We start from the raw sequence: 13,806 nt of genomic DNA on the forward strand, positions 1-13,806 counted from the left end.
GCACAGACAGCTTGTCACTGCAGTTGCCCTAAAATTTGCATAACTTTGTGCATTAATAAAATGTACTTAGGTGAGTTACAAAAAAACTTCACCTCCCATATAGTTGTCATGAATGTTGAAATTAGCTATAGAAACTAAAACTGTTACTTTGTACCATGCTATAAACATGTTTATTCCTGCTGTAATGTTGAGCACATTGACACGGAGTTCTATGGGGATTAATTCTGGTTTGGAGCCAGCCTCTAGTGGCCTTTGGAGGAACTTGGCACTTCGGCATTGGCTTAATTTCTCAGCGCAAAGGTTGCTGCTTGGTCCATACATGCATTGCCCTTAAACATAACACACAACACCAGTAGAGCAAATTTCCAAAAATCTCTGTTTACGTAATTAGAAGCAAAGGTAGGAAACTGCTTGTGCATAGACCAAATGGGAAAAGGACAAAGAGGAATTTCAAATCCTCAAAGGAAAAAACAACATACCCTCCAAAAATACTTCTCAATCTGTCTATGTAAATAAACAATAATATAATGCCATGTACTGTAGAGGTCATGTGCCTCTGGCCAGGAAGTGGAGGAAGAAAAAGCAGATAAGAGATCATTAGGTCTCTGTATAATTAAACCAGAATCACAGACTCTTATCACACCAAATCACAGCATCTAACAGCATGGCATGCCAAGGTGAAATTACTAGATGCTAATCACGCTGATGGTGTTCAGTGATTATGTTGAATTTCCCCTTTGTGTGACAGTGAGGCCAAAATCCTTACAACTTTGAAGATTAATATGTGCTATTACTTTGATGAAAATTTCCCCTGATTCATGCAGCCCGGCAACTTTAATAAAAGACAATTAATATGAGCTATTTCAAAATCTGCCTGTGGCACATCTGTGCTGCCAAAACCACTTGAGCACACAGAGACCCCGCTGAGCAGCACATAAAGGGAATGCACCTGTTCACACCTCATAATAACAGGTAGATTAGTGTGTGAATTGCGGGTCAGCGAGGCCTGAGGGTTCATAGTCAGGCGGGTCTTCCTGATAGGCTAACTGGTGCGGCATTAACAGCCCTCTTCACACCAGCACGCTCTTCCCTGTCCTCCATTTATCTCTTTCCTTTTCCTGCTGTGAGGGTTTTGTCCTGCGTGAAGCAATGATGCTTTGACTCTGGTGAGGGAGGATTTCCTCAAGGCTACAGTAGCTTCTTCCACACACACACAATTAGCTTGGTAATCACTCAAGAGCTCGCTCGGACACAAAAACATGTTTTGCTTTCATGTGCTGTGCCTGGGAGCGTCCTTCACATATTTATTTTCTGAGTTCGACACAAACAGCAGCAACAGGAGAACAGGAGAAAAACACTGTAAAATGGAAAAGCATCTGCTAAATTGAGGCAGGATATGACATCATTTAGCTTCGAGTGACAGATGTGGTAATGTGTACCGCCCCTGCTGACTCTCAATGTGTCAAAGGTGGAGCTGGTCTTTTCGGATCAATATCAAGCATTGAGGGGGTGTTTAGGGAGGGAGGTACGTGCTGCTGTCTCTTGGCACACATTGGCACACACACAGCTGTTACACACATGGCCTCGGACCACCCCGACCTAATTTTCGCACTTAAACCTGAGCAGAAGCCTTTTAAAAACTTGTGCTGTTGAGCCATAAATTACACCGGAGGCATAATGATGTCATGATGCTGCCATCCACCAGACGTCTTTTCAGTTGCTTCACTCACCTACATGCATCACTACATGGTGTCAGTAGCCCACAGTGTGTTGTTGGTTGCGTTGTAAGGGTAGAGGAGTGCTGACATGGCTGTGTTTTGTCAACAGTATAGCAACAGGGTGGCTGGAAAGTTCCACAGGGCTCTTATTAGACAGGCAACATAATGTCAGGGTGTCTTAATTCAACCAAATGTCAGCTGAAGGTCTGAAGGTTTAAACTGAGCGACATCTGTAACAGGTTTTACTCTTTATTTCTGACGTGTATTTAAACGCTTCCAGATGTAGATCATAAATCAAGTTCAGGTCCAAAAGTGACACATTTATACAATAGAAATTTTACTCTGTGCCTCATATTGTCAAAATATATTCTTATATGTCAGAGACATTTACTGCAGCCGACAGCAAACTTACAGTCATATTTTCCTCTTAAAGGAATTCTTTGCCCAAATTGTTTTTTGGCTTTTCTTTCACCGTTGAGGCACCTGTGAATTCAATGTAATACTGAGTGAGTAACTGCTATACAAATTGTCATTTTAAATCCCTTTAATAGCAGCATTAAATTCAACATTTAATCCTTTGCTCCAGAATATGAAGACGTTCTCTTTATACCCTGCACCCCCGCACACATTTGTTTTTGTCTTAAACAAATATCCCCACAAACTATATAGAGACAGTTTGTGTGTATCTGAACACAATAAGTTGACACGGTGCTGTGAGAGAAGGAAACCACCCCTTGCCTTTCTAATTGCGGCAGCAGGTGATTTCTCCTCCGAGGGTAACATGCTCAGATGCCTCAGATCCATTGGCAGCGCACATCAAAAGCCCCATTGATTGGCCGGACAGATTGGGGCGTAGAGATCAAATGCGCTGTAAAGAAGTGTTAAACTGCTCCGCATTAAACAGGGCAGATTTCTGGACTAAAAGGGACCATCTGTTAGCACTGTAGCTAATTTCCTATTGCACTCGCCCAGATTGTTGATACTATTGGAACAGTGGCCAGAGACGGTCCAAATCAGGCCATGCTGCCCGATCAACCTGGAGCTCAGATAAAGAGGAGAGAGTGCTCTGCACAGTAAGTCTCATCAAATAGGACTAACTATAAAAGAATTAAATAAAATCTAATATCAGCACTAAAGTGACATGTAATCCCACAACACAATGTTTTCACTTCATTGGGTTTTATCGTTCACTGTCTGGCACAAATTAACTGTAAATACATGTTGGCATTTAGCAGCGCTCATAAATTTAAAAAGGTCTTTGATCCCTTTTATTGATAGGGGACATAATTATCTTTGTGTGTTTTGAAAATAAATAAGTATCAACAGTATATTGGTGTGACTGATCTGTTTTGAGTTGCTCGCCTCCATTTGAAAAAGTCCAGGAATTGAAAAGAGCCAAAGCAGTGCATCTTTGATTGGATTAAATTATTAGTATTTTGAGTAATGACATTTCAAACATCTTGTTCAAACCTATAATTTATGAACAATGTTGAGAAGGAAAGCTTCCCTGGGAACAAACACTAGTCTGCCAAAGAACCAAACAATTGCATCAGGCACTTTCTCATAAATAGCAACTTGCCTAATAAGTCCAAATGCACATTCATACCTCTTCTTTTCCCAATCAAAATGTTATTTTTAGAGCTCGGATGCCAGCTGAAAAGCTATAGAACAATCAGAAGTCGGCTTTACAAAACACTGTCACAAAGAAAAATGATGTCCTGTACGAGGCTGAGATGGAACTGGCGGTGGGCTGATGTCTGTTTCTAAGCCTGTGTTTATTCTAGAGCAACGCAGCAGAAAAGAGCTCGTTAGATTATTGTTTGCATTGGCCAAGAATAAATAACCCATACAGCTAAAACGTCCAATTATTTCAGGCCAGCTTTCTGTCTATTTATATACACCAAAAATAAAGACTTAGATACATGGAGATTAATATGTAAATATTAAGAAAGGCTGCTGAGTGCATCACTAGAAAGTCGTTCAAAGCCGGTGTTTTCCTACATGCTGCATACAATCCGAGCCTCACTGCTTGTTTAGCACAGTCCAAAGCTTTATAAGGAGTTGTAACCTGAGCTACAGTAGGGAAACCTTAACCATGGTCCATCAAATATTAAAGTGTATGGATGTTTTGACGTGTATGAAGGGGGCGCAGGAGCACCCCTGCACTACACACTTGTCCCTTCAAAAGAGATTGATGGGACCCTAGAGTCCGTGGCAGCCATATAAACTCAAGAGATGCCATCTAAGATAAGTGCATTAAAGTCATTTTTCTAGACAGAACAGAGGGACTACAGGATTTAACCCCCCACACAGGGCTGCAATGGTCCCTCTGTGTGATTCAGTCAATGGTGGGAAAGCCAAATGCTTCAATACAGCCGAGCTGTGAGGTGTCCGGGCCTCTTACTCACACTGCTCCATACTCAATAGTCCATTGTCCCTGCCCTAACGTGGAACCTCAAACCTATAAGTCAAAGGTGGGGGGTTTAGAGATGAAGTCATCTCAGCAGGAGAGCTGCTCTGCCAGACACCTTCATGGCCAGGGAACAGTTCCTAAATCCTGTTCCCTCACTGTAAATCCTCCCAGACAAGTTGGCCTGTTGCAGGGGTGATAAAGGTAACAATGCCTGTGCCCAGCATGAGTTTACACGTGATAAAAATTCATATGCCGTTTTGAATTTATTTGCTTAACAACCTCTATACACTGTTTCGAGTTCATTTTTTCCCTTCCTGGAACAATGATTTGTGCACATAAAAGGAGAAATCAGTTGGCTATAAGTGGATGTTAGTTCAACAAACATTGTTACACTACATGCATAGGATACAATCTTGACTTTAATTTATACAAATTTGCTTTCGTTTGAGGGCACCATTAGTTATAATGCTAAATAAAGTGACTGAGCAGTTGGGTGCTTGCACTTGGTCTTTTTTTTTTTGGCCACACAGCATACAAGTGTGTGGCTGCGTTGCATAAAAATAAAAGTTTTTTTTATGTTTAAAAAAGTCCATGGAGATTATTAGAGTAAGGGCTCACTTATACTCTACATGCGAAAATAGATGTGTCCGTGTCAAACGCTGTAAAAGTCACAGCTTTCATACTTCCATGCGCCTTTTATGACATTGGGCTACAGCCAATAGATGGCACTAGAGGGCAGACTCGAAAGTTTCACACATCATCAAAGGAGGCGACAGTGAAGGAATCATAATCATGTTCCTGTTATCAGACGCAATGTTGTAGACGGCACTGGTCTGTGAGGCCATGAAATACATTGCGGCATTTGGATGCAGAATTTTTTTCACTATATGTAAGATTTGTTTTGTTTCACAATTTTTTAGATTTCATAACACTTCAATTAGCAACGCTTCGCTGTAATCTTTTGTATACTGCTCCATTTTATTCATATCAGTAAGCTAAAAAGCACGGCAACAAAAAGGATGAAATGAGCGCAGAGTACAGACATCCATGTCCACACACATATCTAATGATATTAAAAGGCACAAAAAAAGAGATGATGAAATTTGCAAATGTGTATATAGGCCTACTGTCTTCTTGTATTGTTTTGTTTATTAGTATTATTGATATTATTGTTGCTGTTTGTTAGCTAATTTGTTTGTTTCGGTTGAGTTTTCGGGGTTGTCACAGCATCAAATGTGCTAGGTCCGGCACTGCTATAAGGTTATTTGAAAACATGTGGGACAGATGTGTAAATACTTTTCAAGAAACATAATCACATTGATTGCATGTGGATGAATGAATGAGGTTTGGACATGCTCAGTAAGTCTTGGGAAGCCTATCTTTACTGATTTACGCGCCAGATTTTTTAGTAAAACGCGGGTTCTTCAGCTGATTTATGAGTGAGACAATGTGTTTGCAACAAGAACCCATTACCATACAGCTGTGGAGTTATCTCCCGCTCTGTTCTCTCTATCTAAAATAAACACAAGCAACAAGAGAAAAGGCTGCGAGGTCACAGGCATAAAAGGCGCTCGGGGCGTCCAGGCGCGTAAAGACGCATAAACAATGAGTGATCACTGAAGAAAAACGACTTAATTTTCTATTGTTTACTTTTTCTGCTGAGTCTGTGTCTCTGGTAGCCAACAATAAATTTTATTTAACTTGCCAACTTTTACGACAAAATACAAATGTTCCCCTTCATTTGTTTATAAAATGTGCTGTATTTGGTTTGGATTCTGCAGATAAAGCGCATAAACGTTATAGTTTCTGGACCAGGTGTATCAAAGACTCCAAATAATCATATGAGTGATGGTATCTCAAGCAAAAAGAAGGTGGAGAGGATTGTGGGCGGTGTCTGGTGACTGACAGTGTCTCTAATGGCACCACACTGCGGTATATAAACTGGGAGGGACGTCAAACACCCCTCACTGGGAGTCACTATGCGCTGATGCTCCGCCACATGCTCGCATCACTGTTGGCAACACGCGCCCCGCATCAGCACAGCAAACTCAAACAACATCTGACCGGCACGATGGATGGGCAACATAAAGACCGCAGACAGACTCACTTGTGGATATTGACGTTACTGATATTTGTCTGAGCACTGGATAACTCGGTCTTTTCCAACTTCTTCTTCTGGATACGGATTGCGGAGCTGGATCTTGACTTACAGGCTTTGGAAGAAGGATTATATTTATTCTTTATTAATAAATCACTTTATTTGTCATCACTCCGTTTTCGCCGCCATCACTTGGAATAGGAGCGTTTTTTCTTGGAACTGACTTTTTAAGGATACGCACACCAAACTCTAAAGGATGGCCGTTTGGTTCACCTCTGTCCTCGCAATAGTTATAACATTATTTACTCAGGTGGGCTGTTTTTTTTTTATCTTTTGCAAATTTAGAAATAATTATTTTAGACACAAATGTATTATTTTGTTGTGCTCACCTTTTTGTACTTTTTTAGGTTCTGGGAACAGGTGTATTCGAGATAGATCTCCATCACTTTCAGAATACTAAAGGTTTGCTGGCAAATGGACTTAGTTGCAGCATGACTGGCTGCAGGACTTATTTCAGGGTTTGTTTGAAGAACTTCCAGACGGTGGTGTCTCCTGGAGGCTGCATTTTTGGCAAAGTCACCACACCTGTTCTGGGCACCAACTCATTCAGCATCCAGCAGGACGCCAGGCTGCGTCTGCCGCTCAACTTCACCTGGCCGGTAAGAGCACTTGTCTTGCCGCGCGCACTAATTTCTCCACACAGTTAATTTGTGCACACAAAATTCAGTATGATTTTAACATGATTAAGTATTGAATGAAATGAAATGGAAAAAAACAGTCTTGAAATAAAAAAATGATCGCAAAACACGAAAAGTCAGACTTATAGTACAAAAAAGAGGGAAAAAAACGCAAAAAGAAGATAAAAATCATATTAAATATTTGCAAAAAAAGAGGGAAAAGTCCGTCTTTTTTAAAATGATCGCAAAAAAGGGAAAAACGAACTTATAATAAACATTTGATTGCAAAAAAGAAAAAAATATCAAATGTATAATGAAAAATTGATTGCAAAAAGGAGGGAACAATTGACTTATGATAAAAAAAAATCACATAATACAATTGGATTAAAAACAGAAAATCTGAGTTACCCTTCTGTATAGTTTTATTATCTTCATCAAATCAACACAAAACTACCTACTTACAGGTATAATGCATTTTAAATCAACTGTTACATTGTTTACTGTGTGTTGTTGAAGAAAGAACTGTGCAACTATGAAAGCCTTCATTCGTATGTTTTCATTTTAGGGTTATTTCTAACGAATTACAGTGAAATGTTACTGTTTTATATTTTTTATTGGAACCATTACATCAGTATTTCAGTGGAAAAAAAAACTAGTTCTGTAAATATGCTTTTTATATATTTTCAGGTTTTATGTAACATTTATTTCCTCATTTGTCCCCACAGGGTGCTTTCTCATTAGTTATTGAAGCCTGGTATTCTCCAACAGCGGACCTACCTGGAGGTGAGCAGACGCACACTCCCTCTCCGCCACTAGAGGGAGACATGTCATTTGTAGATGACTTATTACCTATCGCACGTCTCATCAATAACCCGCACTTTACACGCTGGCAAGCGCATCTGGCATTTTCAGCGTCATGGATTTGTTAGGATGCCTTATGAGTCACACGACAATTCCTCACAATCAAATCTCTCCAACACAATCGCACTTCCCTTGTTTTATTTTTGGCGTTCATGGGAAAGTGGACAAGCTTGAGTGAGAATATGAAGCGTTGCCAAAAAAAATCCCATGACAGCCTTTTCCTGGATTTTACACCTTTTTTGTTAGGTCCTTTATAATGATATGAAAGGAAGAGGAAGTTTCAGTGTACAGATTGTGTATTGTTGCAAATCACTTAAAGATTAACTGTTAGATTTCTTAACTAAAAAGTTTGAAACTAATCTTTATTTGCTTATGTTCCCTACAGATACCACCAACCCTGAATTCTTGATTAGTTCTTTTGCCATCCAAAGACAGTTGGGAATAGGGCCTGAGTGGTCCCAGTATGTGCAGAACGGGACGCAGACGGAGCTAAGGTACTCATACCGGTTCATCTGCAATGAACATTACTACGGGGACACTTGTTCCAAAATATGCGCTCCAAGAGACGACCATTTTGGCCACTACACCTGCAAGGCTGACGGGCAAATAGCCTGTCTACCGGGATGGAAGGGAGAATACTGCCAAGAACGTAAGCAAGAGTAAAGACACCATATGGACACTTTCCTTTGTTTGTGAGAAAAGGTCACAAGGCAGTTGTTATGCGAGGTTACACATTGTAAGGAAGTAAAAGTAAGATACAAGTATATAGTTTACAGAACATAAAGCCACTTGAGTGCTACACTTGTTATTCTTCTGCAAAGTTGTTCCATAAATAAGATACAAAGTAACATTGTAAACTTTCAGTTTATATATATATATATATAGATAGATAGATAGATAGATAGATATAGATATAGATATAGATAGATAGATAGATAGATAGATAGATAGATAGATAGATAGATAGATATAGATATATATGTTTTACATGAAATTACCTGTTACATAATCACAGGTGTGTATTCTGGGATGCAAAGCAGCCACACAATCAGAGAGAGCAGGCATTAAGGTGAAATTAGACGACAGCTTTCTTTGTGGGCGCGTGCGGGTTTTTAATCCAGGGCGGTGGTCGCCCGGCAGCGCGCGCCGGGGTTAATCGCGGCATTATCGTCCGCCACGCGCCACTAAATTGCGGGCTCTATTGTTGAGGCGGTGTAGGGCAGCAGCTGCAAACGGGGCTCGAACTGCCCACCGATAACAATAGGGCAGCTGTCCTGCTTTTTTGAGAACAAGCATCTGCTCTGCACTAACCAGCCGTTTAACACCATAAAACCCGTGCACAATCGATGTCACATAGACCTACAGCACAGAGAGGGCCGCCCATTATGTTTTCAATTGATAAAGGTCAGGTAACAGGTTTTATTGTGCGCAGAAAGAAACATTTAAAAGTGATAAAAGTTTTATTTATAGCTTGTTATAAATGTCAAAGTAGAAATTTTTAAATATCCCCGTTTTTTCTCTGCATTTTCAGCAATCTGTCTGGAAGGGTGCAATGAAAGGAACGGAAACTGTACATTACCTGGAGAGTGCAAGTGAGTATTCTCTTAGGGACTGTACTTTATTTTTTCAGAGCAGAGGGATGGCTGGGGTGCCACCTCTTCCTAATTTTCTTTTCAATTACACAACCCTCCCCCTAGGCTACAAATATTTTTCATTGAGCCCTGTGTCTGGGGAAAAAGGCATGACATTAACTACACTGCAAATAACCATAAATCACAAATTCTGGCTGTGATAAATGGTTTTTAACGAAAGAATGCCTTTTAAACCCACTAGTGGGTTTTGGGGTTCTGAGGGGATTTAAGATAAATGCAAAACTATAGTTAAAGTTGAATGTCCTTCCTCTAAGCCAAATCCAAAAACATGGTTCCATCCTCAGTGTTTATAAAAATTTTGGAATACCTCCCCTATTTTGCACCATCTCCTCCCCTCTCATTTAAAACAAACAGTCCCTTATAGTCGATGAGTATTTATCTAAATGTTAATTTCTGTTCATTAGCATGGTGGCACCCACAAACTGATAAAACACACTGATTAACATTTACAATGTATGCAGAAGAAATCATAAGAGTAGATAAACCATCACATAATCTCTTTGTGCCTAATACCAAGAGTGTAGATTCCGTAACAACAGCGGTGGACACACATATTAAACAGTGGGCTGGGGGACCCAATGCCAGAAATTTTTTTGAGCGTCAAAGGTTTAATGTCTTGTATTCTGGTAAATTTTTATGCATCAGTTTGGACCTTTACTGCCTCAATTTATGGTCTAAACATCTTTAATTCTGTCAAAATGAAAACCCTCTGCACATGATTAAAATATTGAGAGTGATGTTTTCCATGTATCCTAACAAAAAGCTAACGTTTTTATTTTTTTTTTTTATTTTTAGGACTTATTTCTTTGAATATCTGTCTTAAATAATCTCTAGGATTATGGCGTAATGGATTTAAAAAAGAGATAACATTCTCTCTGGTACGAGTGTGCTGAAGAGGCAATTAGTAGGCTTCCAAGAGGGAATATGAGTGTTAATTTCTGTGTGAGCCAAAGGTCATGTTGCATTGTTTTGTGTGTGAACAGATGCAGAGAGGGCTGGCAGGGACTCTTTTGTGATGTGTGTAAACTCCATCCATCCTGTCAACATGGTACCTGTAAAGAGCCGTGGCAGTGCACCTGCAAGGAGGGCTGGGGAGGCATCTTTTGTGACCAAGGTGTGTAACTAGCTCTTAATACTGTAAATATGAGAAAGCTACCTCTTTTTGGCTCCATTAGTAACATTTCCACTCATTTGTTGTTCAGATTTGAACTACTGCACCCACCACAAACCCTGTGCCAACGGGGCCACGTGTATGAACACAGGCCAGGGCAGCTACACCTGCACCTGCATGCCTGGCTTCACCGGGGTTAACTGTGACTTGGAGGTCAGGGAGTGTGACAGCCAGCCCTGTCGCAACGGAGGCCACTGCCTGGTGAGTGCGGAAGTCTCTCTCTCTCCTTTCCCACAACACAGGCTTTCCTGTTTTTGTTTTTGCCTCACTCTATCTGCTAGTCCAGGAGGATGCTATCGATTGTCAAGTCAGTGGATGACCCAGTTCACAGAGTGTGGACTGTAAATAGAATTCAAACTAAGGATAATGGGGTTCATTGGGACAGCAGTGAACAGGATATGATAAAGAAAACATCTGACAGGGAGCTTTTTGATAAACTTTATATCTTTTTTTTGCCCCTGCAGGACTCTGAGAACGGCTATAGGTGTGTGTGCGCACAGGGGTTTGAAGGGACATACTGCGAACACAAGATGCTGACCTGTGCAGATAAACCCTGCTTTCATGGCGGGAAGTGCCGAGAGAGGGATAATGGGCATACTTATATATGCGAGTGTCCAGCAGGCTACACTGGACGTAACTGCGAGAAGAAAGTGGATCAATGTACCTCACTGCAATGCACTAATGGTAAAATATCATTCTTTCAAACATTAAGAACAATCTTTGCTTTCTTTATATCTATCTGAAAAAAAAAAAAAACGGAATATGGGAAAAGGATTCTAAAATGTTGTTTTTGTTTTGCATAGGTGGACATTGTGTGACCCAGGGTAACCTCCGACTGTGCAGCTGTCGCTCAGGGTTCACAGGTCTGCGCTGCGAGATCAACATCAACGAGTGTGCCAGGAACCCCTGTGCCAACGGCTCCACCTGCATAGACCGCATCAATGACTACACCTGCACCTGCCCCCCAGGGTACACAGGCCGCCACTGCGACAAGCCCACAGACCGCTGTGCCTCTCAGCCCTGCCTGAACGGCGGGACATGCACCCTTGGAGCCAAAGGCCAGCCCACCTGCATCTGCCCCACCCATTACAGCGGCTCCCAGTGCCAGTCCAACGACGTGCCTTTACCCAACACCTCCAAGCTGAGCTTGGCAGCCATCTGCTTGGGAGTCGGCCTGGTAGCTGTTCTGGTGCTTCTCTGCATGGTGGTGGTGGTAATATGTCACGTCAGGAGGCAGAGGAGCAAGGAGCAAGACTCAGAGACAATGAACAACCTCTCTAAGGTTGACTTTCAGAAAGAGAACCTCATCTCCACTCTGGAGCTCAAGAACACCAATAAAAAGGTGGATTTGGAGGTGGAGTGTCCTAGGGACAAGTCAAACCACAAACACATCAACCACTACCACCTGGACTATAAAACCTCCACGGGGTACAAAGACGAACTGTCCCTTTTGGACAAAGATGAAAACTGTGAAAAGACGATAAAAGAAAAAAAGCATTTGAGTAGAACGTACAGGTAAGTGCACATGAAGGGGTTGGTTATGATGATTACAACATCAGTTCATTGCTTTTAATGTGCAACATTTTGTTTTTGTGCTCAGTAACTAACATGATGCATCTTCCCTCCACAGTGAACGGCCAGAGTGTAGAATATCAACGATATGTTCTTCCAGAGATTCAATGTACCAGTCTGTCTTTGTAATAGCTGAAGAGAAAAACGAATGCATCATTGCAACAGAGGTACGTTTCTTTTTTTCATGATGAATCTATTTCCTTGTGTGTGTGTATATATATAAATTTTCAGGTGATGATAAACTAAAGAAAACTTATTCCATTATATTCAATTTTCTACCAATGTATTCCCCTACCTTCTAACCATAAACAGCATTTTCTTGTCTGTTATTTTACGTTAGGTTTCCTACTGAGGTAGTCATTGAGCTTTTTTTTAAATCTTCTTTTTCAGGTATAACAAGTGGAAGATATTATTCACTGTCAACATTGGATTTCTTGTGAACTTGTTTACAAGTGTGGAGAGACTGGGATTTATTTAAATGCAAGTTGCTGCTCTTGAAAACTTGATAACTGGATGGAGCCGGTGTGCTCTTCAAATTCAACAGAACTGAAGCTACTAATCTTTGTGAGAATGTAAAGACTGAAAAAAAGACTAAAAATAATGAGCAAATCAGACTTGTGGAAGCAGCTTTGATGTTTCAAACCCTCGTCTGCTCTGTCCAAGTTCATCCAAGGGCAACAGGCCAACATGTTTATGCCTGCGTGTTGATTAGAAGAAGATGACTATCTTGACGTGCCCCTCTCCACCTTTTTGCAGTAATCAGCAATCAGCAAATCAACTTACTGCCAACAAGCCTGTGGAAGGAGCCGGCTTTTTTTTTCTTTTTCTTTTCTTTTTTTGTGGCCTGCAATGCGCTATGCAAACAAAAATCAGCATTGTGCTCAATCAGAAAAGGACAAAAACTACTGAAAACGGTTCATTTTTGAAGGGTATTTAGGGTTATCCGTTTTGTAAATCCTTTTTTTATGAAGAATGTATGCAGCCTAGATCACAAAGCCTTATATATGTGTTTAAAAGCATTGTGCCCCGCCTTATAACGAGTCCTTTGCACAGCAAAAATAAACATAAAAGATCAAAAAGATGCAATATGCTACAGCGCCATGCAGGGAAACTCATGATAAGACCTTATGCAAGATCACCCTTAAATGAAGACAAGGAAAAATACATGAAGTGACTATCGTACCAAGGACGCCTTCAATTACTGAACCAATAATGTTATTTTGTAAGATTAGTATTTCATTAGTAATTTAAGAATATGAAGCACTGATCGTTCTTTGTCTGTGTTTTATAAGATTATTTTGTATATACTGTATATTTATATGTTGAGATTAGAAGCTGTTTTCAAGTTGACGCCCAGGAAAGGTGAATTTATTTTTTAAGTGTCGTTTGTGTTTTATTATTTTTTGTTATAAAAAGAAACAATGAACACATATCTGGTACACTGTTTGTTTGTCGGTCGTCAGTGGTCGAGTGTACACATGGTCCAAATAGAGCTCCTAATTTAAATGTTGAATCAAATAGAAACGTTTAATTGTGTCAGCCGGTGTGGATGTGGCTTCATTGTCTATAGATACAGTCATATTTGGCCTGGTAGCATTTCTGATGATTCCGTGTCTATGTCCATGACGTCTGTGTCGGTGTGAT

General features: G+C 40.5%; 1 protein-coding gene across 1 annotated transcript; it reads left to right on the forward strand.

Moving 5' to 3' along the window:
• Nucleotides 1-5,964: 5,964 nt before the first annotated feature.
• LOC121953879 (delta-like protein 4) lies at nt 5,965-13,590 on the forward strand. Its single transcript, XM_042501134.2, has 11 exons — nt 5,965-6,539; nt 6,637-6,888; nt 7,632-7,689; nt 8,153-8,416; nt 9,299-9,359; nt 10,403-10,533; nt 10,622-10,791; nt 11,055-11,274; nt 11,394-12,105; nt 12,221-12,329; nt 12,553-13,590. Exons 1-11 carry the CDS (start codon nt 6,486-6,488, stop codon nt 12,556-12,558), a joined length of 2,037 nt encoding a protein of 678 aa, XP_042357068.1. The 5' UTR covers nt 5,965-6,485; the 3' UTR covers nt 12,559-13,590.
• Nucleotides 13,591-13,806: the final 216 nt, after the last annotated feature.

Source organism: Plectropomus leopardus, chromosome 14 (genome assembly GCF_026936395.1).
Source record: "Plectropomus leopardus strain MGB_pleo_1.0 chromosome 14, ASM2693639v1, whole genome shotgun sequence".
NCBI lineage: Eukaryota > Metazoa > Chordata > Actinopteri > Perciformes > Serranidae > Plectropomus > Plectropomus leopardus.